This window comes from Belonocnema kinseyi, chromosome 8 (genome assembly GCF_010883055.1).
Source record: "Belonocnema kinseyi isolate 2016_QV_RU_SX_M_011 chromosome 8, B_treatae_v1, whole genome shotgun sequence".
Classification (NCBI taxonomy): domain Eukaryota; kingdom Metazoa; phylum Arthropoda; class Insecta; order Hymenoptera; family Cynipidae; genus Belonocnema; species Belonocnema kinseyi.
The window spans coordinates 95,435,194-95,461,153 of NC_046664.1; the positions used below are offsets into that span (position 1 = coordinate 95,435,194).

A 25,960-nucleotide genomic window follows, 5' to 3' on the forward strand; every position below is an offset into this window, starting at 1 on the left:
TCGAATTTATTTTATCGTTGCTAATTGTAGGGAAGTAATTTCAAATCTCGATTCAAGTGAAGTTTCAAAATTAAAAAATGAGGATGGCCACTGGACCTGATATTTTTTGAGGCCGAGAAAAAGAAGACAATGGCAGCGAATTTATTTTTTGACCCGGATTTTACAAATTTCTAGAAGAAACATACATCTAATCAGTTGAAATATCACAAATTAAGTTTTGAAGACTTCAACAATTAAAAATGAAAATCTTTTGAATTTAAAATTTTTTGATAAAAAATGTTTTAATATGATCAACTGTAAATGTAAATTAATTAATGATTTTTAAAATTGAACTGTATTTCTGGTGTTAAAAAATTGAACATTAATTGATTTTACAAAAACATTCTGAATCTGTTAAAAATTAAACAGTTTACCTTTTTTAACGTTAAAAATGTAACTATTTCAATTCGAATGTCTCAGTAATTTATTTAATAAGCTTAAACGTTCGATTGAAACATTTTCATAAATAAATCCATTTCATCAGTAAGAAAATATTATTTAAACTACTCTAAGAAATCTTAATATTATTAAAATAATTGGTAAGTTAAATTTAAAAGCATAGATCATTTATTATATTATTATATTGAGTATATATGGTATATATATATAGTAATATATTTTAAGTCAAACAAAAGGGTGTTCCATTTCATTTTGGAATTATTCTGATTCAAAATATTAGTATTATTGGATATATGTAAAAAATAAACGTATATAAAATTCATAATGACTTAAATTTATTAAATTAAAACTTTCAATACGTACTTAATTGCTTAAAATAATTAAAATGAATCTAACTTCGTAAGAAATAGTATAAGAAATTGAACGAATGGCTCCTAATATTCAATATATAAAATTTGAATATCACCCTACAATAATAATTATTATTATAATTATATATTCCTAATCTTAAAAAACATAATGATACATTTAAATAATATAAGTTAAAATAATTAAGAATAATTAACCTTAAATATTCTATTGTAAATACATTCAGTTTCAAACTTAAAAACAAATTTTGTAATATTTAGCAATATTTGAATAGTTTATTTTAATAATAAAATATAAATCAAATATAAAAAATAAAGCAATTTAAAGCTGAACTGTTTGAAATATACAGCATTTAGTCTTTATAATTATAGTGCTAAACCTAAAGTTTTAAGGATACATTTTTAATTGTTCATTTGAAAAAATAATAATTTGTAAGTGATAATGTTCAAATTTTTGTACAAATAACAATATTGAATAATTATTACCTTTAAAAGGCTTACAAAAAATAATTTAATCCAAAAGGATTTATGTATAAAAAACGTTTAAATTTCACCATTCTAATTTTAAAAGAATAGGAAGAAATCTTGGTATTTAATTATTTTCCGAAATGTAAAGAGGATCTTTTTGCATTTTTATTGATTTAGAAGGGATGCAATTTTGTATTATTTATTTTTTTTATCAATTAAAAGAACTTTTTATTAAAAATTTTTCTGAATTGCAAGCGGAAAATTTTTTATTTTCAACATTCTTATTGAATTGTAAGGGAGAACATTTTCGTTATTATTTTTTTAATTGAAAGAGACTTTTTAAAAAGTGTTTTTTTGGGTCGAAAGGAAAGAAATTTTAATTGTTTCTGAATTGGAAGAGAAACACTTTTTAAAAGATTTTTATTGGGTTGGAAGGGATGAGATTTTAGTTTTATGTTTTTCTAAATTGGAAGAAATACTTCTTTTGTCTTGAACTTTTGTGTTGACCTAGAAGGAGTACATTTTGTTTACTAATTGTTTTTTCCGAATTGGAACATGCCAAGTCTTTGTGATGATAGCGTGGTTTTATATTTTCTAGACAGAAATCCTTGCACTATTCAATTTATAAAAGCTGAACATTAACAATTTTGCGGTCCAATGACATTAAATTTACAGAAATTCAATTGCAAGGTGATAAAAGCCTCCATTTTATACGTATAAATGTTTGAGCGTTTGAATACAAATTTGCTGAATTGGAAAAAATATTGATGTAGCGAGTTAAAAGAAAAGCATTTTTTCTTCCAAAAAATATTTAACTTCTCTGTTCAAATCCTGGAGCTACTTCAACTTTAAAAGCAAAATATAAACAAAGTAAATAAAAGACAAGTGGAAAAGGAAATAAAACTGAAGCCATAAAAAGCAAAACATTGTAAGGCATATTTTACTCCTGTAATGGCCGCTTGTTAAAATTTCTTCGTTCAATTTTCTTCCTTTTTCTACCTTACTATCCTAGCACAAGACTGCTGAAGCTGGAGGCGCAAAAGGTCCTTGAACTTGAACACGTCCGTGGTTCCCAGACAGGTGGGGATCGGTGGCCGCTTAGAGCCGATGAAGCTCACACACCTCGGTCCTCCGTCACCACAGTAGGACGTCTTCAGAATATAAGTATAAGGGAACTCAGAAATTGTAAAACCAGACAGTATTGAAGATCCGTGCAATGATGATCATAAATATGAGGATATTCAAGAATCTTTTATTGATGGTAATTACTTTTACCATCATTCAAGGTCATCCTCTCTCAACTTCCGTAGAGCAAGATGAAAAAGGTCCACTAAGCAGTCTGGCTGAATCTCCAGTCACAAAAACTGAAGAAAAAATTCCTGAGACTGATTCGCTGAAAATTGATTTAATAAAACCTGAATTACCGAAGCCTGATCTTTCGCTAAAGAAGCAAAAGACTGTAGAGGAACCAGAACACAAGGAGGAACCAAAACCGGAAACATCTTCTGATGTGACACCTAAACCAGAAGATGAAATTAAACCTTCATCTTCCTCTTTTCCAATGAAGGAACCAGAAGCTCCTTGTTCTTCCACCACGGATCGGGATTGTGATTTTGTATCCAAACCTGGAGACTATATTGATCGGAGAAAGATCGATTATGATCAGAGGCAAAATGGAACGGAGAATTATAGAATTCAGGTAGATGGACTGGTTTTAGTTTTAGCGCCGGTGGAAGCTCTTCTGATGGCGGGTGGAATGGGTTCGGAAATTATGAATGGACAATTCAACTTCAGTTCTGCCCTCGATCAGCAGATCCCAAAAGGTGATGAACAGTCTTCAAATATTTCATCTAAACCGGAATTCCAGAAACCAAGTCTACATAAGTCAGCCAGACCTATCTTCTATGCATCTCCAAAACCTGTTGATGGGTAACTATTTTTTTTTATATATTATTGGACCTTCTTTAACAAAAATAGGAGTAGAATTTTGCTGATAGGGAATTATCATCCCAGATAAATATAAAGTTTAGAAACGCAAAAATTAAATTTAATCATTATATTATAACATTCTATATTTCTTATACATGTTCTTAACAATTTTATATATGTTATATACCAGTTACAAAATTGTTATTTGACACAGGAGAATTGCTATAGAAATGTGATAGATTTCTTACAAGCGTATGTAATAACGTTCTGAAATTGTTATAAAATGCACGTAATATTTTTCTACAACTGTTTTATTCTGTTATGTAACAGTTGCAAAACTGTTATATACATATGTCTTATATAAGGTTCATCTAGTTTAATAATATTTAAGGCCGTGGCTACGTGTACCAAAATAGAAAAACATATAATAAAAAATGTCTTCTACTGACGTTTTTTTAACTACCATAAAATTTGTTTGTGTCATATTTCCGCATGCGTACACTAATTTTCAAATTTTATTAATATAATAGTGTGATTAGTTTTATTTTTATTAAATATTTTCAAGTGTAATATTTTATTTTGAAACTTGAAGAATCATTAGTTTCATTATTAAATTTCAATTTTCGTTCCGAAATTCCAGATGAGTAATTAATTATTTTTCATAATCTTGGCTGTTGCATAATATACGAAAGTATAGAATAACTATCCCTGTGATCTCGATTTATAATCTATTCATATATGATAATTTATTATTATGTATACAAATTTCAAAATTTCATTATTTATTTAAAGATTTTACTAATTTTCTTTTATTCCATTTAAAATTTCTTCCTCAAGTTTTTTTTGACACTATCTCAATGATTTTCGATGCTCTTTTGTACTTTACTTTGTTTATTCTCATGTTTATCCTCCTGCTTTGCCTCTACGGTAATTTTCATTAATTATTGTTCGTTGAAACTTCCGTCATCCCAAAATTCAGCTGTAAAATTCATATGAAATTCTCTTTATATTCTTTTTATAATTTCAAGTAATTTTTTAATGATGCTAAACCTTGTATTTATTATTTATATTTTTTAATTCTGCATAATTTCCATATAATAATTTTTAAATTAAGTAAACAAAATTAATTTAATATAAATATATTTTTATGGAAAGAAATTGTTTAAAGGTATTTACTGAATATTTACAATGTTTACCAAAACATACAACTCTGAAAAAGGGAAATGGGTAAGGTGGTGTGTCTATATTTTGTTTAGATATAGTCTCTTTTAACAAAACACGTTACACCCAACAATGGGTAGAGTTGTTGATGTTGAAACTTCTAGAAACGATCGACAATATGAGCCCCTTCCTTTCAAAACAGCGCAAACACATACAAAAATGTAACTATAATATTATGTAACAAAAATAATTATTAAAAGAAATATATAATACAGATTATCAACCAAAGCAAACTTTTCTTAAGAGATCATGATACAAAAAAGTAAACAAAAGTTTAAGAAAGAAGCCACATTGAAAAAATCCTCGTGTTATCCTCAGGAAATACAAATATTAACAAATACGCTAGCCCTTGGAATATCTTCCCCTTTCTGAATTTTTAGATGAAGCAAATAGTTTTTTAGTTGTAGCGTTCCAACGTTACGGAAAATTCCTTGATACTGGCTCTAGCGCTATACTGGGCAGCGTCCATTCTATCGCGGTCTACCTGCTTAATCTATCCCCACTACCAAACTTCCCCTCACGCAGCTGAGAAATCATCAGACAGTTGTCGCCAAGTAATAAAAGATGTATTCTCCTTGTATTTTTCGAGGTGCACAAAATTCCCGGTTTTCCTGAGTCGCTTAATACCCTTTTTTCAAAAACTATTTCAAATTAACATAATGAAAATTTTTGAGCAATATTAAATTTCTCGAAAAAGTGAAGAAATAGCGGCATTAGCGAAACATAAAAAGAAAATAGCGGCATTTTTTGCCGTAACTATAACTGAAAAAAGGTAATTTGTATTTATATTAAAAAATTATATGTTTCGTGTTTTATTTCTTATTAAGTATAAAGGACACCGCTGAAAAAGTCTGGCGGAAACAGGGAATACCTCAGCTGCGTGAGGAGAAGTTTGGTAGTGGATGTATACCAACCAGATAGATACCGAGCAAATTTTTATCGTTCCGTTATACTTGACGGGTTAGTTTTATGGAAAATTCCATAATACTAGTCCTTGTCGATAAATAAAGGAATTCAAGAAAAGTCACAGAATTTATTAAAAGAATAATTAATGAATTAAAGTATTATTTGGGTCAAAAAATAAGTTTTTGTGTCTGCATGAATCTTTGTAAAAATAAAATTGTGTGACAAAATGTTCCCAAATTTCAGAAAGTGACATAAATTTTGGAAATTTCGATAGCAACATTTAAAAGTAGCTTATTATCAAATGCGCCATGAAAAAATTTACTTATTAGGGGAAATAAATTTTGTATATTAGATATTAATGATTGTTCAATAAATCATAAAACCTATAGTTGCGTACACAAAATAAAAAATACATTTTTTAAAATTTTGTTTTCAAAAATGAATTAATTCCAAATGTCTGCAAAATTAAAATAATCTATTTATTAATTTATTGGAATGATTTATGTTTCAGACCCGTTTCGATCAAATTGATAAATTTAATTGCGCCACTGTTGGAACAACGGAGACATTAAAGTGATCGCTGAACCGAAATAAGAAACGATTCCCAGTTTGAAGATTTTATTCAATCAACACTGCATCATACTCCATAATGAAAATATTACTGAACTCGTATATTTTTATCGACTCATAAATCATATAATCATTAGCCTTAAGCTTCGTCAGACATTTCAATAAAATATAACTAGATATTTACATGTGTCTTTTACATCCTCTCACATGGCGATTGTATAATTTTCTTCGAATAATTTGCATTATTTTGAGGTTTATAATTAAAGGAAACGATTGACTAAATAATCTAGGTGGTAACTGTATTTTTTTTACAAAATATTAATGTTTAAACTATATATCTATGAACTTGTTAAAGGATATCCAAGAATAAATACAGCTGCGATTTGACCAAACCCATCAAATATGGTATAATTTTAGGTCTTTGTCAAAACGAGTATAAACAATCAAAAACTGAATAGAAGCTATCTTCCAGCTGTTCAAAGAGTAAATATCAGTCAACATAAGAATTCTTGTAACATTCTCTATCGTCAATTTTTTAAACAGAATATTTTCACACTTCCTCTTGTCAATTTCGCGTCTGTCTGCAGCAATCAAAAGCTCCTCTTTGAGTTTGTCCTTGGCATTGAAGTCATTCGTATAGACGAATCTAAGATATTCTTGGAAAACTAGAGGGTTTACTTCTTCAATCTCCACAACTCCGAGTATTATTTCCTTCATCTTATGCGAAAACACCTTACCGAAGACTGGACTTTTTTCCGAAAAAAATATTTAATGAGCTGAATAATTTTGGTCTCCAACGTGAATTTTTATATCATTAAACTTCATTACGAACGAATCTTGCAAGGACTTTCTTACGAGATTTTACGTCAATATGATTTTTTGAAAAATCAAAGATAGAATTTACTACCGGTACTTTTTTAAACCCTTAGAATGTCGATTACAAAATCTATAAGGAATCTCGGTTCTTTATCGAATTAAGTCATCTAGAGTTTCAATGTAAACTGGAGTATATTGAGCACGACATTCTCTAGAGTCAGATTTATAAATATGATTTGTTTGTAATCGATTTTTTATTAAACAGCAAATTCAAAAAGACTTCTCATTTTTGAAAAATTTTTCGAAAATGAGGCATATCTTTCCTTTTGTAGTGTATTACTACACAAAATACATTAGACTCCATATCCTCAATTTCTATTTCAGAAGTGATTACCGAACTCCCAAATATTTTCCGTAAATGAAAACTGCTCTCAGCTTGAACAAATTTAGGAGCGGCATATGTTGTCGCACTGAAGAGTTACCGCAGGTCAGCAGGGTCATGACCAGTCGTAGGACCCGGCGCCCCCCGAAATTTCGCGAATCCTAAAATTTTCCTATAGATGTGAAAAAATCTTATTTTAACTACGTTTGCCCCCCCCCCCCCCCTATGAGTCTGTAAGTCAGTGAAATGTTTTTTGCAAAAGTCGAGTTTCGCAAAAATTTTCTTTAACTTCCTGGATTATGCATCGTATCTTGAAGTAATAAGTTCCTAATTCTTCGAGGCATGTGTTACGTCCTAAAGGTCAGGACAAATCAATATCTATATTTTACAATTTACTCTCCTGATTTACCGACAGAGCGAAAGGCTCTGGACTAAGGGAACAGGAAAGGGCCAAATGATCGACGGTGAAACCCAAATTTGCATACTATCTATTCAGTTTACTAAGTATCCTTAAACAAGTTACAATTCGTGCGTAAATTGATTTGATTAAAAGTGAATTGGTACTGGAATGCAGAAGTGATGATGGTGAATTCTGCTTTATCCTCGGCTGTTCCTAAAAGAACACAACTTATCTATTGGAGGAAAGGGAACACAGCCGAAAGTGAGAAGGAAAGAAAATAAACGACATCAAATTTACCTGAAATTCCGTTGAATGGAGAAGTAGACTTGATGAGAATGGTACGGGAGCTGGGCTCCTCGTATGGGAGAAGCCGTGGTGGGGAACGAGATGAAATTTGGACTGAAGAATATGATGAAGAACTGCACTGGAGAACGTGACAATGAATAGTGGTTTAATAATGGTCACTGACTCAAGGGTTGAAAGGGAAAATTGACAGATACAACGGAAATTGATCTGTTTCCAGAAGGCGCTTGCAAACTGAAAAGCCTTCGAAGAGTGGTTGTAACGTAGAATGATCTCAGACCCAAGAGTGAGTTCCAAGCGCCGAAATGAATTATTTTATATGCTGGGGTGGTTAGGAGATTCTGTCTAAGAAGGGATGCGATTCCATGTAAGCATCCTTCACGCAAATATTTCTCTAGGAGGGGATGTATGTCGATTCCATATCGATGACACGTGTCACAGCATCTCGAGGTTGTATACACCGCCTCTATATTAATTACACGTGCCTTTTTTTTAGTTTAATACACGAATTCCAGGAAACATCTCGAGGTTTAACAGAATTTGTAGAGTGACAAATCCTTAATTATGATTTGCTACAAAGTTTGTCGGATACTCCGCCTATTATTCTGACCCTGTTCTAAAAGTGATTGACATATTCGATCCACTTTTCCTAAAAATATTTTTAGAGAGATAAAATGATCTGAGCTAAGTAAGTCACGACGTGACACATGTGTACTTTTCAAATCCACAGAGTTTATTTTGCTGGACATCGAATATTATTGTCCTGCTGCTAATTATATTCCACTGGAAAGACTAAATTATCGCCAAAGTCAATTACAGAATTTGGGAGTGAAAAATAAAATTATGTTTTAAAAGAGCTGCTGAGATACATAAGATTTCTTTTCTTCTGTTGAGCTTTTTAATATCGAACACCAGTCTACCTCAGTGAATCTAGTGTTAAGAAAATTTGGCGACTACAATGCAATTGAACCGCTGGCGACCAAAAGGGGACACGGCCGGATTCAGCCTGAGAAGTATTGTCCTGAGTGTCAATTTTAAAAATCTTTCTAATTTCAATTTTAAAGACTGATACTTGTAGAGAATTTCAAGGCGCATCTTTTTTCCTCTTGCAAAAATTTATAGGTTTTGTAGTTTTTGAGATAATTTGTAAAAAGTGGATTTTTTGAAAACGAAAAATTCCAATCTTTTTTCAATTTAACTCGCGCTAATTTAGCCAATTTTCATCATTTCCCGATTTCCCTAATACAAAGTACGTGTTTAAGTCTTCTGAAACTATCTAAGAAAAATAAAGGACAATATTGTCATAAACAAAAAAGTTATTAATTTTTTTTTGAGGCAATGCAAAAATCATGAATTTTAACCTTCAAGCGCCTCGTTTAGCGAACGAATTTTAAGCTACGGAAAGCTTTCAGTGAGAAAGTTGTTCATTAAGGTTCAAAGAAGTTTTCTGGAAAGTTTTAGATCAATTGGATTAATAGTTCAAAAATTATGAATGTTTTAAAATCCAAGCGGTAATCTTGACGCTGCCCAAAAACGTGCCTGGCCGGCTACGTACGCGCTGCAGCGAACGACGTGAAGGTCAAGTCAAACTTACCAAAACAAATGCACAACAGTAACTTTTTTTGTCATCTTCTATGAAACAAGTATCATTCTTTAAAATTGAAATTAGAAAGATTTTTAAAATTGACACTCAGGACAATCCTTCTCAGGCTGAATCCGTCTGTGTCTCCTTTTGGTCGCCAGCGGTTCAATTATGTTCGGGCAAGTCTCAAATGCGATTTTAATTGTACGATAATAGCCAAAGAGTTCTTTGTCACCAGATATTATTTCCATTTTTATTGGTTTCTGAAAAATTCAAAAGATCATTATTTTTATTATAATAACGATAGCAAAGTTTCATTTATAACTTTTGATTCTAGATTTTAATTTGGCAAGTAAAAGTCACAATTCTAATTTAATGCTGGTTCAGCTTTAAATGAAATTTGAAATCGTTTAATTTTGAACGTCAGTTTAAGTTTCAAATCCCAGATTTTTAAATGAAAAGAAATGTAAGTTTCAATAGAGAATTTGCATATATTTTGATTTGTTTAAAAGCTTATGATCTAAATATTTGATAAAAGCGCTTATTTTTTTAATTTTAAGTTCTTATAGCTTATATAAAATTAGTTGAAATGCCGATTTGGAATATTACATTTAAATGACTTGCCATTATGATGACGTCCGTTACATGAAGAGCACGAAGTACATACATCAAAAAGTGAATCATGTGCAGATAATTTATATTTTGGAATTTGGCTCTATTTTTTATTTGATAAATTTATAAATAGAGATTTCCACTCAAACTTCCGAAAAATATGGAAAATTATTTAAGACTTCAAATAGTTTAAGATTTTGGAAATTCTTTAAGGAATATCTTTCTTTCATCATGCACTTCAAATGTTTGACATTATAAATGTGAATAAATCTTCACACGTTAGCACTAAATATCAATATAAAAAAACTGATAGTGACACGCCATTTTTTCCAAAATACTGTATAAACAATCACTTCTATTTATTTCTGGTAAAAATTAGAGATTCTAAAGGAGAGTTAAGACAAAGTTTGACTGCTGTACTGGAACCGCAGAGTTTGTACCAATCACGAAGCTGTATTTAACAATTTCTGTTCGATGATTGGACGCAGTACCGGAACCTGCTCTGCTTGTCTAAACTCTCCTCTGAGAAACCCTAGTAAAAAGAATCTCATTTTATTGCTTTCTAAAAATGATAATTATTTTCCGCATTCATAACTCATGCAAATTTTCTATTGATTAATGTATTTTCATATCAAAAACATTCAACCTATTCAAGTTTTAATGTTTCAATTAAAAAAGATTACCAGAAGAAACTGGCGGTTCAATGAAGTTGCGGCTTGAATAAAATGTAGTATGTTTTAGAATTTGAACTCCAATAGAAACATGTAGACACCCAAAAGGGTTTCTTTAGAGACCTTTAACATTTATTGGCCAATGATTTAAGATGAAAAGTTTCATTCATATGAAAACGCCTTTTTGTTTATATGTTTTTCATTTAATTCTCTTCATTAAATTATGTCCATCATATTTCGATTAAATGTGTGCTTTAAGATAAAGATCGTGTTATTGATTAAATAAAATTTCGAAGTGCGCAAAATGAAAAATAGGTTCTTTGGAAATAGGCTAAATTAAAATTGTGTTCCTTTAGGGCTCCAAATACTAATACTAAAATGAAATCTTGTAGAACTAATTCATCGTTTTGGGTTCCTTTTCAGCAACCGGGGTTCCTTTTTGTTGCAGCGCCTTTGGGACCAAAAATTGGTTCTAATCGAATCCTCAGTTTTGTCTGTGTTGGATTTTAAGTCGCTTTAGGTTTTTGAAACTTTTTCGGAATTTTTTTGGACGGTAATACATTTTAAAGTGTTCAATGTCTAATTACGTATATTGAAGACTATTGAATGTGCTTAAAATGAAATATTCTTTTTGAAAACTTCGTGTTTGTAATTATTTACATTGATTTCAAAAATTTCGAAAATGTCTCAAATTCAGAAAAGCACCACTTGTGCAATCTAGAATACTTCCTCAGTATTTTTTGTTCTTCTGAGAATTATTATTATAACAATTAATTTCTATGAATATTTTTAAATTGAAACTTCTAAAAACGATCGACAATATTGGCCCATTCCTTGCAGAACATCGACAATACATAAAAAAATGTAATAGTATTCTTAAGTATTAAAAATAATTACTAAAAAAAATTATAATCCATATTATCAACCAATGTACGCAAAAGCTTAAAAAAGAAACCCCATTAAAAAAGTCCTCGTGTTATCTTCAGTATAGGAAAATCCGCTAGTATTTTTAAATTCCTGGAAGAAACCCGTTGAAATTAACTAAGTGAATCGCAGATTTCATCGTATTGTTTTTAAAAGACTATTCCAAAAGTATCAGTATGGGGTTCATGATGCAAAACTAATAATAGATGGCAGCACCGGCCCTCTTTCGAAGAGTGAGATTCACCATGAGGGTAATTAAACTTTCAATATGTTTAGTGCTTAGATGCGAAGGTGATTTATACTCTTAAATGAAACCTCACATTGCAAGTAACAGACAGAAAATGATTTATGAACCATTCACGAATGGTCCCTTATGAAAAAGAAGTTTTTCGCGAAAAAAGTACAGGATCCAATACTTATAAAGACTTCGTTTTCACAAGGGCTATATTATAAATATGGTTTAAAAAAGGTTGAAAAGTAGTATATTGTGTTACGAGAGAGAAATTACCCGTTTGACATCCGTTTAGGCCAATTTTTGTAGTACGAGGCGAGCAGCACACGCGCAAACGGACGAGACTGTCAAAGGGTTGCTTTCGAGTGACACACGGTGTTTTATGTAAAAGAGGACGATTTCTGCAGATGCTGAATTATTGTTGCATCGAAATAATTGACTAATTTTTGTCAGACCTATATCCAACTCATTAAAACAACATTCGTAATTATCGCAAATGTGGCGCTGCTGCGCATTCTACAACAGCAGTTTTTTTTAGAAATAAGAATGTTTCATATGTCAAAAAGATTAAATTTTTTTGCGAAATGGATCAAACAACTCGTTATAAAATTCTTTTTAAATACATTTTTTTAGTGTTGAAAATATTTTTTTAATTTTAAAAAATGGTTTTAATACACTAAAATTGTCTTTAATATAAGATATTTTACTCCAAAAATGTAAAATTATTTATATTTATTTTATTTATTTATATACTTAACCAGGAAAAAAGTTATAACATCTTTACACGAAAGCTTTCACTTTCGAAATTTCGTCAACGAGTTTCAGGCAGTCTTTTAAAGTACTAACGGTTTTCCAACCTAGTAAATAAATTTCACTTTCTTGAAAAAAATCTAAAGGAAGAAAATCTGTTTATGTAACACTCACGTTACAATGTGTAATTATATAGTATAACTTTACACTACAACTTTACAACTTTAGATCCCCAGTTCCCCGTCGATTCAATTTCCTAAGATTTCAAGTCCATGTGATGTATCGGTCACGTGACCAGATTCCTACTTTACCGACACTTTTTTTATTTCCTAACTTATTTTCACACGAAGAACCACATCTTGTTGAAAATTGGGATAATATATAAAAAGCACTAAGAAAGGCAGGTCTGATAATAAATGTTAACAATTATGAAAAAAGAAAAAGGATTTTCAAAAAAAAAACTTTTTTCCTGAAAACAAGTGTCGGCAAGGTAGGAATCTGGTCACGTGATCCACACGGCCCATAGCCTTAAGCAGAAATTGATTGCATTTTCAACAAAATTGTTGAACTTCCAACCAATCAAGACTTGCTAGCAAAAGAGATAAATTTTCAAGCCAAAAAGATGAATTAAAAAAAATGATAAGCAAACAGCTTCATTAACAATCAAATGGTTAAACTTTCAAGCAAAATATACGAATCTTCAACAACAACAAAAATAGTTGAATTTTTACCAAATTAGTTAAATTTTCAATCCGAAAGGATAAATTTGTAAGAAAACAGTTGATTTTTCGACTAAAACGACAAATTCAACAAAATAATTCAATTTTTCACGAAATAATTCAATTTTCAACCAAATAATAATCATTTTTAACAAAGTAGTTGCATTTTCAACAAAATAGCTAGATTTTAACCTACCAAGATCAATTTTCACCCAAGACGATTCATTTTCTACCAAAAGTGCAAATTCTCAACAAAATACATGAATTTTTAACCAAACAGTTAATTATTATCTAGAAAGCTCAGTTTTTAACCAAAAATTGTATATTTATATTTTCAGTTGACAATCTTACTTTTTAGGAAGCAAAAAAAAACGAATTTTCAACCAAAAATAGGTTTTTTTTTTAACAAATAGTTTAATCCTTGACAAAAAGGTATATTTTCAAAAAAGATAATGAATTTTCTATCTAAAAGAAATGATTGCATAACAAAAAAAAAGCATACACAATTTATAAAGAATACATTTTCAACCAAAAATGGAATAGGTAGAATGCAGATGAAAAAAAATTTATTTTTAACCAAAAAAATAAACCGAATTTTCAACAAAATAATTAGATTTTCAACTAAACTGATGAATTTGTCACTAATAAGATTGTAAGTGAACTAATAGGTTTAAAAACTAATAAAAATTAAACTAATAAGTTAAAAGATCAAAAATGACAAATGGAATAGTTACATTTTCAGTCAAAAAAATTACTTCTCAGCCGAAAAAAATTAATTCTCAACTGGCAACAAAAATAGTGATTTAGGAAAATACATGCATTGTCAGCAAAATAAGAAAATGCCCAACCAAATAGTAGAATTTTGAACCAAACGAAATGAATTTCTTTAAAAAAGGGGAACCGAGGGGAATCCAGGAAATAGTTTTAAGTCTGAAATTGTCCTTCAAACTTATTACGTTATTATAGAACAGTACCGTTGCAATGCCACCTTTCGCAAACTTTTCTAAAATTTATCAACAGGAAATGTACAAAACGTTATAAGAGCTCATAACGTTACTTCCTCTAACCCTTCAATCACCTCCCTCTGTGTTACCAACCATATTTTTTGGCTCGACCCAAAGAGGAAACCCTCCTCAAATTGATAACGTGTTTTATGGACAGCCCCAAAGTATATGTACCTCAACGTTTCCACTTTTGAAAATCAAAAGTCCTTTCAAAACACATGTGTGTTGCACAATCTGCAGTCAAATTTGAACATTGGAGTAAATTGGAATCAAGACCATTTGTTTTAAGATGCTTAATGAGATCCTGGTAAAAATATTTACTTTCTAATTCTTTTGGACGTTCCTTTTCTGTCAGTTTTGCATATTCTTCTGCCAATATTTCCGCAAAATTTGAAGGTAATTCTAATTTTACAGCATAATCCTTTTTGTGGATCAATTCGAATTTTTGCTCGTGGGTTTACATTTTTAGAAAAATAACATGGAACAGCATCTTCCCTTAATAAAGGATGTTTTCGTACTTCACGTTCTACTACTCCTCCTTTTTTATAAATAACACGTTCCCTTTCGACGTCTTCCGTTTTGAAATGTAATTCACACAAAACATGATTCCTTTTAAATTCTTTTCCCTGGTCAGGAATTGCTTTCTGTCATGCTTTCAACATTTCCACCTAGAAATAATAAAATTATGCAAATAAGTGAGAAGTTTATACACACAAATATACATACCAAAAAAGGAATAGTAAAGAGTGGCATCACCTCATGCGTTTAGCGAGCATATAGGTAGGAGAAAGAACCTCCAAGAAATCGGTAATGTTTACCATGCTTTCAAAGCAAGTGTCGCTGTCGCTCACATGCGCAATGCTGTTGTCGTCTCACGTGTTATACCGTGGAGTCCGTTGAGACCAAGGTCGAAGACAGATGCATTTTTGCGCAGTCTCACTTTATTGTACGGTGTACTGTACCTAACTATTGAAATAACGTGTGTACCTTTGCAGATGAACTAGCTTTTGTCGCCTTACTCACGGAGCTTTAATTATTCTCCACGCGTGGTTAATAAACCAGTGCTGATTGTCCCTACCAGGTACACAATTCTATAGCGACTAATGTCCTGTTAGAAGAAATCCCTACAAAATTAATTTTCTGATTACTATTGCCAGCATTTCCATTCTACATCTATAACCCGGAACCTAAAATGTACATCAAATGCCACATTTTTGGTCATATTAACATGCACTACAAATCTAGTGCGCGCTGCAAGTGCTGCGGCTCCTCAGAGGTATACACCAAAATAAAACCACGCCCTAACGCGAGTAGCTCTACAAAATGTGCGAACTGTGATGAAGACCACATGCCCTTCCATAAAAAATGCCCCGAATTTTTATTCAAGACTGAGCTACGTGTTTTGCCACAAAATACAAACTATTCTTCAAATAAGTCAAGCTTATCCCCAGGTCTAGTAAAGGGGTTAAATATGCTTCCTTCCCTCAGCGGCTTCCTCACTCCTTTCAAACATTTAGTTCCTCAATGTTCCCAGAGCCTAATGATGCACCTGCCCCCAGATAACAATTGGTACGCAGGATGTGCGCACTGTGGAGGCATGTATGTGGATTAATCCGCTCGACGTGCGTTCCGATCAGCATTCAGATGCGTCATCCATGGAGGCGCATATGCGACGCAAGCCATGCGACGCACGCGCGTGCGTTCATGAAGCAAACACTCGGTGCGCGTGGGCGAGAAGCTCCACTGACCACTGCCTCCAACGGTATCGCTCGGAGGTTTATGTGGCAAGTGACTTGAGTTTTCGACGTTTACGATCGTAAAGACTCGGAGTTTCGGCTCTAACCTTCCCTCCAGTGCTCCGGTGCTCGAGGCTATTTCCCTTTCTCCCCAGGTGTGACTGCAGCGACAGACAGGCCTAGGGCGCGGTGAGTAACCTGCGATATTCGCCGGCCATTTTTAAAGAGCCACGCGCTCAGTTTTATTTTACTATTTGTACGTATCTCCTTAGGTTCTGATTTCTAAAACTCTTCCGGAGGCATAGCCTCCTTTAACGGATCCTCGTCGGGTAGAGAGGGCAATCCCACGAAGGAGCACCCTTACCCCCTTTAGCCTCCTCTTTCTCAGGATGTTTCTCAGGATGTTGAGCCTCGAAAGATTGAGCGATCTCAAATCGAACCACAAACGAGTCAAAATGCGCTCACAAAAAGGAAAAAATAAAACGGAAACTACTCTCCCTTCAGATGATGAATTTGATCATTCCCTAGTGAAAACGACAGAGATAAATGAAAATGACAAACTGGACACGACAGTGACAGCGGACTGTGACAAACTAGACACGACAATGACAGCTGACGATGGCAAACCCCGTACTAATTCCACACCCGATCCTCGACACTCTAAAAGCAACTCGCTTCCACCCACGGTTTCTGCAACCACTGCCGATTCCAATCTCGGTGCCGATGGATCCACTTACTCGCTCACTAAAGTTCACGCCCAACTTCGTTACAGCGAATTCGAATCAGGCGAGTGCCCAATCATAATACAACGTAAAATCAATTCGGAAAACGCGAAAAAAGATCTTGCTGCCGATACGACCGGCCGTCTTTTACAAAAATACTTTCTCGGCCATATTAGCGACGTTTGTGGCAGTGGTTTCGGGAAACTCAAGGTCATGGCTAAGTCCGCCAAATCAGCTAATATGCTGCTTGAAGAAATCCCCAAAAAAATCTACCACTTAATAACCCTCATTCCAGCTAGTTTTGCAACGTGCCAGGGTGTAATTCGCGTCGTATCCCATGACATTTTTGTGAAGGAATTGTTCAGAATCTTCAGGTTTTAGGTCCAATCAGGAATAGAGTCACGGTTCTGGATACCTTCCGTCTAAACAGAAAAATGAAAGACCCCGAAACCCAGGAAACTAAATTTGAATCCTCAAAGACTGTCCTTATCACTTTTAAAGGAACATGTCTTCCAGAAAGAGTCTCTCTCTTTTTGGCCTCTTTCCAAGTTGACTCCTACATCCTTCAACCAAGAATGTGTCTCAATTGCCCTCGCATTGGACACATCAGTAAACATTGTAAATCCAGCCCACGCTGCAAACGCTGTGGGTTTTCAGATGTCACACCGAATCCAATCCCTGCCCTAACGAGACAGGCAAGCCTAAATGCGTGAACTTCAAGGGCGATCACATGCCAGCTTACAAAGGTTGTACGGAATTCATTTTCCAAAGCGAGCTTCGTATTTTTGCTACGAAGTATAAGATGACCTTCATGTTAACAGCAAAAGCTTCGACTTACCCTCCGAAATCCTCATATCAAACTCCAGGAAGGCATTCGGCATCGAATCCCAGCACTACTGCTTCCTCAAATGTCAGCTCCCAACCTTCCTCGTACAAGGGACCTTCAGCCGGCCCATCTTTCGCCCACCTTCATAACAACGGACGATCAGAAAGCTTCTTAGACAACGGTTGTGCCCTTAACCCCTTAAAGGACTCTTCCTCCCTTCCCAACCCACCGTTCGCCTCTCTTGCTTCCTTTTCTACACTTTTGAACTTGCTCAACCCTCCGACTGTTAGCACGATCCTATCTGCCCTGATGAACCTACTTGGGATCTTATCCTCGGAGTTAAAAGTTCTAGCAAGTTCTTTTTAAAACAATGGCTCAACTCAGTAATTTAAGAATCGCCCAGTGGAATTTTCGGGGCGTCCTGAATAAACAGGGCGACCTTTCAAACTTTAGGGACGAGTTTGATATTATCCTCCTTTCAGAAACCTTTTTAAAGCCTACTTCCAAACAAAATTTTAAAATTAAAGACTTTAACATTATCAGGACGGATAGACTCAGTAATAGCCGTGGTGGGCTCGATATCGCCCTTCGAAGTGGGATCACTTTCTCGCGGACCCAACTTTTCGACTCCATCAAAAATGTGAATTGCAGCTCGGTTGTCATAAGCGGTGACTTTAACTGCCACAATTCTCTTTGGGGCAGCTCGCATAATTGTAGAGGAGGAATTGAACTTTGTACTGCCTTGGATAAGACAGATCTGATCCCCCACAACACAGGTGAACCCAACTTTCGTACCCGTCCTGGAAGCCCGCCATCAATTATTGATCTGACCTTCGTTTCTCCGAATCTATACACACTCTCCTCTTGGGGGGTTCGGAACGACTCTTTGGGCAGCGATCACTTCCCCGTTATTTCTAGCATAGAAGTTTCAATACCAACAGCCCTATTTCAGTCCCATGGATATAAATTTAAACGCATCAACTGGTTCTCGTTCTCTTCTCATCTTTCTGAATCTATTTTACAAGATATAGAGTTGTCTGAATCTACGAACTCGGACTGTCTCTCAAAGTACGAGGCCTTTGTGAAATGCGTGGACGAGACTGTGCTCACTGCGTGTCCAAGGGCTAAATCTGCGGTTCATGTCCACCGCCCTGGACCTCCGGGGAGGCGTTTTATTCCTGCCCATTGGTGGGACGAAACCTGTGACGCAACAGTCGAGGAGAGGAAGACGGCTTAAACCACCTTCCGACGACTCAGGAACGATGCAAATTATATCAATCTTAATAGAATAGAGGCGAAAACCACGCGTACTCTCAATACTGCGCGGAAGATCAATTTTAAAAAATTCTGCGAGACCCTAGATAGATCGAATCCGATTTCAATGGTCTGGCGAGTTGTCAAAAGTTTTAAAAATAGATTTACATAACCTACACATGCCTCCTGTTTTGCAAACAGGAGTACTATTGAAAATGTGCATGCTTTGGCTGAGGAACTTTGCCCTCCAATTGCGTTCTTCGACTCCTTCCCCGATAATTTTTCGAGAAACAAATTTCTGGAGGCTGCTTTTAAATAGTCTGAGCTCTCCATTACCTTAGCCTCACTGAAAACCAAATCCTCTCCAGGTTTAGATAGAATTGACTATAACATCATTCAACTATTCCCTAATGAAGTCAGAATGACTCTCCTTAACATCTTTAATGAAATCTACCAGTCTAAATCTTTCCCTAAATCCTGGAATAAATTTCTCATCCTTTTTATTCTAAAATCGACTCCTGGAAAATTCCGTCCAATATCCTTAGCATCCTGCCTATTTAAGGTAATGGAGAAACCTATATTCAACAGACTCTCTTATTACGTGGAGCACAACCATATGCTGTCACCCCATCAATTCGGGTTCAGGAAGAGAAGATCCTGCGCTGACAATCTCGCCATCTTATCAAACGAGATTCTCTCGGATTTTTCAAATGGAGAGATCGTTGCTGGCCTCTTCCTGGCATTGAAGGGAGCATTTTCCAGTGTTAATCCTCGGATTCTCATTGAAAACTTGAAGGCAATTGGTGTCCCTCGACAGATGGCTCATTTTATCTATAGATCTACATCCTGTAAAAATGTTTACTTCCAGATCAACGGACAATTGGTGGGTCCAAGGTTGAGCACAGTTGGCCTCCCACGGGGAAGCATCCTTAGCCCCATTAACTACTCTATCTACACTAGGAAAATACACACTTTCATCCCTATAAATTGCCTGATAATAGAATTTGCAGATGACATTGCCATCATCTGTCGCTCTGTGGATCCTGTGGTTTGTATTCATTCTCTAAAGCAGTGCCTGAATGCACTCTCAGAGTTCCTGGACAGCAGGGGACTCGAGGTTTGCTCCAAAAAAAACCAAACTAGTCCTTTTCAACCGACGTAACCTTGATACCGACAATCCTCGTTACACCCTTTCATTAAATGGCGTTATTATCCCGCCATCCCCATTAACTAGATTCCTGGGTATTATTCTCGACCATAGATTTACGTTTGAATTCCGCTTCCAATATCTTTGTGACAAGATACGTAAAGTCCTAAACATTTTCAAAGTTCTTAGAGGGACTTGGTGGGGTGCAGATCCTTGTATCCTTAGAACTGTCTATACGTTCCTCATCAGAAGCTGTCTGGAATACGGATCTCATATTTTTAATTTTACATCACATCAGAATTTCAGTCAATTAGAACAAATTCGTAGTCAAGCTATAAGATTAATCCTAGTTTATAGAAATAGTACACCCATAAATGTCATGCTAGCAGAATTCTGTGAACCACCTTTTAAAAAACACTTTTGGTTTTTGGCTAAAAAATATATCATAAAAATTTTCTCTGACCTTGATCATCCCCTCCCAGATAAATTGCTGCAACTATCGCGTGATTCAAAGAGAAATAGGAAGAACATTAAAAATCACTTTGTACTTTAGAATGCTTATGAAAATGTTCAACCCTTTAAATATCAGATTCGTAAATGAGACACACACCCTCACTATGAATTCCCGTACAAAGACTACTTGTTCTCTTCAATTATTGATCTTTCATTAGGACGCTTAGTCCAGAACTGTCCAAACCCTGTGGGAATCTTTAAGGATCTAGTAGACGAAAAGTTTCATGACTATCTCCCATTCTACACGGACGGTTCAAAGTCTATGGCTGAGTCCATCGCGGGCTTTGCTGTGGTATGCCCTGGAGCCAATTTAAATCTCTCGTGGAAAATATCTAGTTTTGCCTCTATTTTTTCTATAGAAGCTATTGCCATCTTGTATACATTAGATTACATTATAAAGCATCGCTTTCCTAAATCAGTCATTTTCACATATTCACTCAGTGCTCTTCAAAGTGTAGATACCACTTGTCCTAGCTCCATCAACTCTCGTCTAGTTTATATAATTAGAAACCGGTTAGCAATTCTAAACAAGCTCAACTGTACAGCCTCCTTGGTTTGAATACCCGGCCACAGTGGCATACCCGGCAACGAAGCCGTGGACCTGGCAGCCAAAACTTCATCCAGAAATGGAACTCTCTTAAACATTTCCTTTCCATTCTCTGATTTTTTCAGTTTAACTCGTGAAACTTTAGATAAAAACTGCGACAACTATTTTAGAAAATTAGGGGAAAATAAAGGCGTCACTTACACTCGGTATTATTATAAACACAGTAAAAAAAACCTGGTTCTGATCATTTCAGGCTCGTAGAGTGGATTGTTTCTCTCTGTCGTATGAGAAGCAACCACTACGCCTTGAATGTCAGCCTGGCTTGGAAAAATATAATTTCTTCTGGAAGCTGTCCATGTGACCCTAATATTGAAGAAGACTTAGACCACGTACTTTGGGCATACCCCAGATTCAACACTCCTAGAATAAATCTTATCAAATCACTAAACAAAATTCTAAAATGCCCTCCTCCATAGTGTAGCTATAAATTTCTAGCAAATCCGACAATTAGGATGATTACGCCAGTTGTCAAGTTTTTAAGGGAAACCAACTTAAAAATATAAAAACCTGTCTCTTTGTCCCTTTCTAAATTTTAAATCTATTATTTTCCTATTGTTTTATTTTCTCTTTAATGTTCTTTTCGAACATTGCCGCCTGTGACACTTCAAGTCGGGAAACCGGGCTGACTGCCCCATCTCCTTCGAGATGAAGCTGGCGAGCCCTGCTCGGCAATCTATATGGTCCAGGTTACGTGGAGTTTATACACTCCCCTCACTTGGTTATGGCAGGATATACAAGGCAACAGCCAGTATTAAGCCAACGTTGATGATAAGAAGGAAGAAGAAGTGCGCGTGGGCTGACTCCTAAAATTATTTATTTATATCAAAGGAGGTAAACTCTAGGAACTACGAGAACATGTGATATAAATTTAGTACCGGTATAAATATAATCTATTAATGCCGTTGTGCAATTGCAAACTGTTTGTGTTTTGAGGGAAAAAATTGTTGTGCAAAGTGTCAGTGCTAAAAACCTATATAATAAGCCATACAATAATGTCGCGTTGTTTTTGTAGGGGCTGTGATTCGGGTAGTAGGGCACAGAAAGAGAGAGGTATTAGACGCAAAATCCTCAATATCTATACTCGCGTTTTATTGTTTTTATATTCCTCCTCTTGTTTCAATGGCATTATTCATATAATTATATGAATTATACCAGTATTATTACTGCGTTCGTGACACCAACTGACACTTGACATAACCAAATTTAACCTATAAACACACTCGATACTCCATAGCAGAAGACAATTTATAACTTTTTATTTTCACTGAAGGGTAACTTTAATCTGGGAAGAAATAAAACTCCGAGGACAGGCGATCGCGAGCTGGCGCCAGTCGAAGTACATGGCGTGCGGTCTCCTTGTAGTACTTCATGATTCCCACAAAACTAGAACCGGCATCCACTGACGCGTTTTAATGTTGCAAAAGACACTGGGCTAGCCGTCAAATACCCGTCTAGTTCCACACAGTCCCATGTGCGCAGAAAATGACGGCATAAAACATGAGTAAAAGAGACGGGCAGGTCTATTTATCTCTTCCACTCTCATGACTACAAAGAATATAAATTCTCTATCTCTGTCACATCTATGATATTCTGCTTTGAAATTCTGTTGCGCTACAATTTATGGCTTTTATAAGCATTAAATAATAAATTTGGTTAATTTATAAATTAAAAATGTTTTGCCCCCACTAGATACTCATGTTGCGCGCATGTACGCGCCGCACATTTTCTTCACAGGGTGCTTGTAAACATGCTCGCATTGTGCCACACCTTGTGCATGCACTTCAGTTATAATCACAAAATGTGGGCGAACATGGTGAATTTTGGCATGCATGACATGCGCGCACGCATTGTTATCTGGGGACCCCTCTTCTACGAGCTCTCGTTCCCAGACCCCACGCCCTTACTCCCAGAAAATGACAGCCCCTACTTTGTCAGAGAAATCCAAGTCCCCTCTGCCACCTGTATGAACACATTAAAACTGCCACCCAAAATCCTAGCAGCCCCCTGCTCCGAATGCCCAATCTCATCCGCCATAAGCTAGAGACTCTAACTCATCCTACTCTCACATCCACAATGGCAGTATAATTCGCACCCTGTTTCTCAATAAAAAGGATTCAAATGAATCCAGGTTTTCCAATATCAACTCGACCCTATCTGCTTTGACGAACTTGGTGGAAGTTGTAGCCACGGGTCCCCTCAAAAAGGAGGAGAGTCACAATATCTTTTTGCGGTAGCCGCACAAAATGAGCGTTTGCTAACTTTTTCCTTCCAAGCGGCTTGCGTGGACCTGCATACATAATGTTGGACCTTGCAGTAGAACAGTCGCCTTAGGGTATCAGGTCTAACATGATATACTAGAAACAAAATGGAGGCGTATGCGCGGTCGCACAACGAGGAATACTAAATGTGGGAAGCTGTCGAATTGTGAAGTGACAGTTCCGACAGCTCTGTTTTTATCGTATTTTAAAGGTTTTCTGCGCGATCAAAGATGTTCAAAAATGTAAGTATCATAAAATAAAATAATGTAAATGTAAGAATGAGTGAGTGCCATATTTCCTTATTAGTGCCTTTACAAGCGCTTGGGTCACCGATTCGAAAAAAGAGATCATGGTCAATCTCCCACAAGCAGAACAAGCTTTCCATTTTGCGAGTATTTACCAAAAAAATAAAGTACATGCCATGGAAGAGAGCCGTCTTTCAATGACGGTGTTATCCTCCTTTCTATGTAATATACTATGCATAAAGTCCTCAATTGTGTGAACTTTCTAACTAAAGCATTACTTGCTAATGATGGCTCAGCTTAACAAATTAAGAATTTTCTAGTTGAATTTCCGGAGCGCCTTAAATAAACAAAGTGACCTATCAAATATCTTTGACGCCTTTGATATCCTAATTATGTCTGAGACCTTTTTAAATCCAAGCACTTAAAAAAATTTTAATTAAAGATTTCAACATCATCAGAGCAGATAGGAAGTCAACAGCTGCGGTGGCTTCGTTATTGCCATTAGAAGAGGAATAACATTCTCTAGAATCACATATGTGGCTAGTCTAGACAATAAAGTCGAGATGCTTGCAATCTCAGTAGAAAATTCTTTGGGTGAACTGCTCATTGTTTCTTTATACACAGTGCCCACCTTAGATGACTTCATCACATCAGAAACGTGAACTAAATTATTTAACTCTGTTAAAAATAAAATTTCTAGCTCAGTTTTTATTGCTGGGGAGTTTAATTGCCAAAACTCACTTTGGGGAAGTTTACACAATTGCAATAACGGAATAGAGCTCTAGATCAGACAGATTTGATTCCCTTGAATACCGAAGAACCCACCTACTGCACTAGGCCTGGTAGCGCGCCATTAATTATCGATTTAACCTTCATATTCGCAAACCTCTTCAACATCTCCTGTTAGATTGTTTGGAACGACTCCTTAAGCAGTGACAACTTTCTAGTAATTCTAGCAGTCGCAAACCGAATTGATCTTCTAAAAAGAGTGTATTTAATTCCCAATCGATAAATTGTCGCACGAAATATGAGAGCCTTCGTTAAAAGTTTAGATGAAGCAGTCACTGCAGCATGTCCTCCCGTAAAACCTATTACAATCACTAACCACTACAGTTTTCGAAAAAAGAATTTATCTCGGCTCATTGTTGGGATGAAAATTATGATCCGCAGGCAGAGAAAGGAAGGAGGCCAGGGCTGCTTTCAGGAGATGCAGAAATGATTTAAATTACCTTAATATAAATATAGTAGAAGCAAGAACAAGGAGCACACTTAATACTGCTCAAAGAAATTTTCGAAAATGTTATGAGTCACTAGACAGAACTACCCCGATTTCCAGAATCTGGCGTGCCATTACATGATTTTAAAATAAATACACCCAACCAGCAAATGCATCCTGTTCAGGAAATATAGAAGCAATCAGAAGCCTCATGCTTTAACGGACGAAATACCAATGGTCTTCTTCGATTAATTTCCTGAGCATGTCAGCTTTTATAGCAATGAATTCTTAGAGGTCCCTTTGGCAACATCGATGTTTGACCTTCGATCTCCCATCACTACTTGCAGTCTTTTTAGAACAGGGAGGTCTCGAGGTCTGTCCTGAAGAAACCAAATTGGTCCTTTGCAATAGACGGAATATTGATACCTCTAACCTAGCATATACCCTATCATTAAATAACATCTTAATATCCCCCTCCTCCATGTTAGATTTCTCAGTATTATTCTATATTTAAATTCTCTTTCTAATTTCCCTTTCTATGCTCATGCGATAAAATTAGAAAAATTTTAAACATCTTAATGGTTCCAAGAGGCATATGTAAGAGTGCAGCTGCAATCGTCATTAGGATTGTCTATGTCTCTCTCATCAGAATATCGATCCCATGCTTTTAACTTCGTGTCTCATAAATAATTTGAAAAAAAAATTTTTTAATTTGTATTGACCCTACCGATAAAAATCTGAGTATATTCTAAAGATACTCAAGGGACGGAGAAGCTTAGAGAAATTCTCCACAGGCACTCAAGTAGATATATTTAAAGGTCCAGGTAATTTTTTCTTAAATGTTTTAAAAGCTTTAAAATGTCCTTTCCGAAATTGAAATAGAAATACGACCATAAATAACAAACAGAGAGGCTGAAATTGAAATAAGAATTCGATCATAAATAACAAGCAGAGATGCTATATCAATTGAGTAGCCGAACACTGAAGGGTTCTTTGTTAAGCTTTCGGATTAAAATTTAGAAGTAGATTTTTTAAACTTCATACGAGGGTAGTTCAATAAGTCCTTAAAATGACCAACAGATGGCGCGCGAATCGCTCCAAATCATCTGTTTTCAGTCAGCACCACTCCCGACTAGATATA

The 25,960-nt window shown here is 35.0% G+C and overlaps 1 protein-coding gene across 1 annotated transcript; it reads left to right on the forward strand.

Moving 5' to 3' along the window:
* Positions 1–2,386: 2,386 nt before the first annotated feature.
* Positions 2,387–6,083, forward strand: LOC117179114. The gene is made up of 2 exons (XM_033370786.1): positions 2,387–3,203; positions 5,842–6,083. Exons 1-2 carry the CDS (start codon positions 2,491–2,493, stop codon positions 5,900–5,902), a joined length of 774 nt encoding a protein of 257 aa, XP_033226677.1. The 5' UTR covers positions 2,387–2,490; the 3' UTR covers positions 5,903–6,083.
* The last annotated feature ends 19,877 nt before the right edge of the window (positions 6,084–25,960 follow it).